This window comes from Penaeus vannamei, chromosome 20 (assembly GCF_042767895.1).
Source record: "Penaeus vannamei isolate JL-2024 chromosome 20, ASM4276789v1, whole genome shotgun sequence".
NCBI classification, from domain to species: domain Eukaryota; kingdom Metazoa; phylum Arthropoda; class Malacostraca; order Decapoda; family Penaeidae; genus Penaeus; species Penaeus vannamei.
Window position 1 is genome coordinate 16,742,200 of NC_091568.1, and position 2,500 is coordinate 16,744,699.

The 2,500-nt window shown below is 37.5% G+C and overlaps 1 protein-coding gene across 1 annotated transcript in view; it reads left to right on the top strand.

Annotated features, from left to right (window-relative positions):
• Window positions 1-2,500, top strand: part of mmd (disintegrin and metalloproteinase domain-containing protein mind-meld) — a gene marked incomplete in the record, with an annotated part of 226,465 nt that overhangs the window by 159,435 nt on the left and 64,530 nt on the right. The window contains 1 exon segment of the mRNA XM_070134524.1: window positions 765-963. Coding sequence (XP_069990625.1) covers window positions 765-963 — 199 coding nt within the window.

Sequence of the window (2,500 nt, forward strand, 5' to 3'; positions counted from 1 at the left end):
TCCCTTATTCAGTTCCGTTGACACTCCAAGGTCATAGCTCAGTCCCTGATCTATTAGAACTATGCACTCAGTAGTCCTTTTGAAAGAAATTAGCTCATGTAGGTGATGTCAGGCGAATCATGCGGGTCATGGGTCATTTCATGGAAATCATTTTTGCATTTGGGATTTGAACGGTGGCGTCTAAGGGTGTTTCAAGATGGTTTCAAGAAGTTTTGATTCAGTGAAGAGCATTCTATGTAAGCTGCCTGTGTAATAAAGTAGAGTTTATTTAACTAGTTATATTTTCTTCAAAGGCAAAATAATGATAGAGTGCTTAATGTTTCTTGGAATTCTTATTAGCAGTAAATTTAGGTATGAAACGTAAATTCGATTTATTTAACATTTTTTTAAGTACATGTTGATATAAAGAGTCAGCTGTTAAACTTGAAGGAATGTACTTAATTACTGTATTTTTTTTTACAATATCAGATAATTTAATATGACAATTTTAAATGTCTGCAGACATATTACAGACTATAATTTATAATTCACCCAAATTAGCAAAACAAACAACTGAGAGAGTAATATATCTTAGTACGATTAAACAGATAAAAAAGAGGACAAAGATGTAGCCGACTGGGGAAATGATTGGCAAATGATTAGCCTTCTCACACTATAAGGCTGCCTTCCACATGGTTAAGATAGTTCAGGGATGAAGAGCCCAGCCATTGGTTAAGTCACTGCCAAAACAGGGTTCGCGAGCTGACCGAAAACAACATTAACAGGTGTGCTCCAATATGAATTCCTGTTACTGCAACCGGGGCTGGACAGGGGCAGACTGCTCCATTTTCGACAACAGCTCTATCTACACCACCCCCTACCCACCCGAACCCGGCAGTCCTTACCCACACCCCATGGGCAAGACCACCGCGGCAGCCCCGACAAGCGCCTGGAACATTGTGCAAGGAAGAAACATTCAATATGGTGAGCTTGAACGTTCGGCAGTTGCTGAACAACAACACTTTTATATTGGTAATGTTGTCTTATTAGTTTTGATTGAGCTTATACATATACAAATTTGATGTACAGAGTTTATGGTATATATATATATATATATATATATATATATATATATATATATTTTGTTTATCTTTGGCCCAGGGTTTTATGTGAAGGTTAAAATCATCTTGAGGGTTTAAGAGACCAATATATTGAGTATTCAGTTCATTATTGGGCTTTTCTGTTTTTAGAGCCTCTGGGGTTTCTTTTTTCGGTTATGTGAGGCTTTTGTAGACTCTCTTGTATATATTCTATTCATGTATCACTTCAGCTCATTTTTTCAGAACTGAAAAGGGGTTCTCTTGTTATGGATCTTGAACATTTGTTCTCTCATCCTCAAACAGTACACATTGATTAATTGATGTCCGAAGTTCATCATTTTAACTTTTTTATCAGATTTTCATCCCTATAGATTTTTTTGGATTTCACAAAGCAGAGGATGGTATTCAGATTGCCAGAGTATTTATGACGTGAATATGATGTCACTGTGAACTCATGTATTTAAGAATCTTAAAGAGTTTGATTCTCTCAGACTTTCACAGATTGTGAATGAGACTTTCCACTTCAGTACAGATGTGACTGACTTGCTCTTGAAAACTTGTTCAGTTATGAATTAAAACTTGACACTAACTTCATTGTGGTTATATGCCCAAGCCTTTTGGAATTTGTTCTCATTTAATTGGTTTTACGTAATTCATGTTTCATTAACAATGAAAAGAGCACTTTTAAAAAAGTACATGAAATATTCTGTACGTTTTTTTGATAACTGATCATAGATATTTGCACAAAAATGTAGTGATTGGCAATTCCCACGATAAGGAATTCCCACAATCAATTTCAAATGGTCATTCATATACACCACAGAGATTTAATTCATGGCTTTGTTTCTAAGAGGTGAAAACTTTTAAGGTTTTTAATGACTAATATCCCTTAGAACCTTCTTAGAGTATCAGTTTGAAAAAAAAAATCTCAAAAAGCCAACAAGACGTTGCTGTGTGGATCTCCTTTTTTTCTTGTGAGAGCGTAAGTGTGTACCAAGAGCATTGAGAAAACCCCTTCGAGCCTGCCTTACCTTTTTTAACCCGCTTCTTGTACATCCCCGACAGCAATCAAAAACGATCAGTCGCAGGGCCTCGGGAGAGTGGCTATGGTCCTCTTGCTAGTAGGCGGAGTTGGAGGCGTGTTCTTATTTTTTACTCTAATAGCAGTTTGCTACAGGTACTCACACACACATCCCCCCGTATCTTTTGCCATGTATTTTCGTTGATGAGAAATAACTCCCTCGCTACGTACTGTAGATGGATTGGTAGGAGCATTTGCCTGGCTGTGGCAACTGGCAACTCCCCCTACCCCCTTCCCCTCCCCTCTTTGTCTGATCCTTGGCAACATTCATTCCAATTGCAAGCAAATGCAGCAAATTGCAGTACATTGCGTTGATGTTCTTTTCCCGACATCCTTGTTT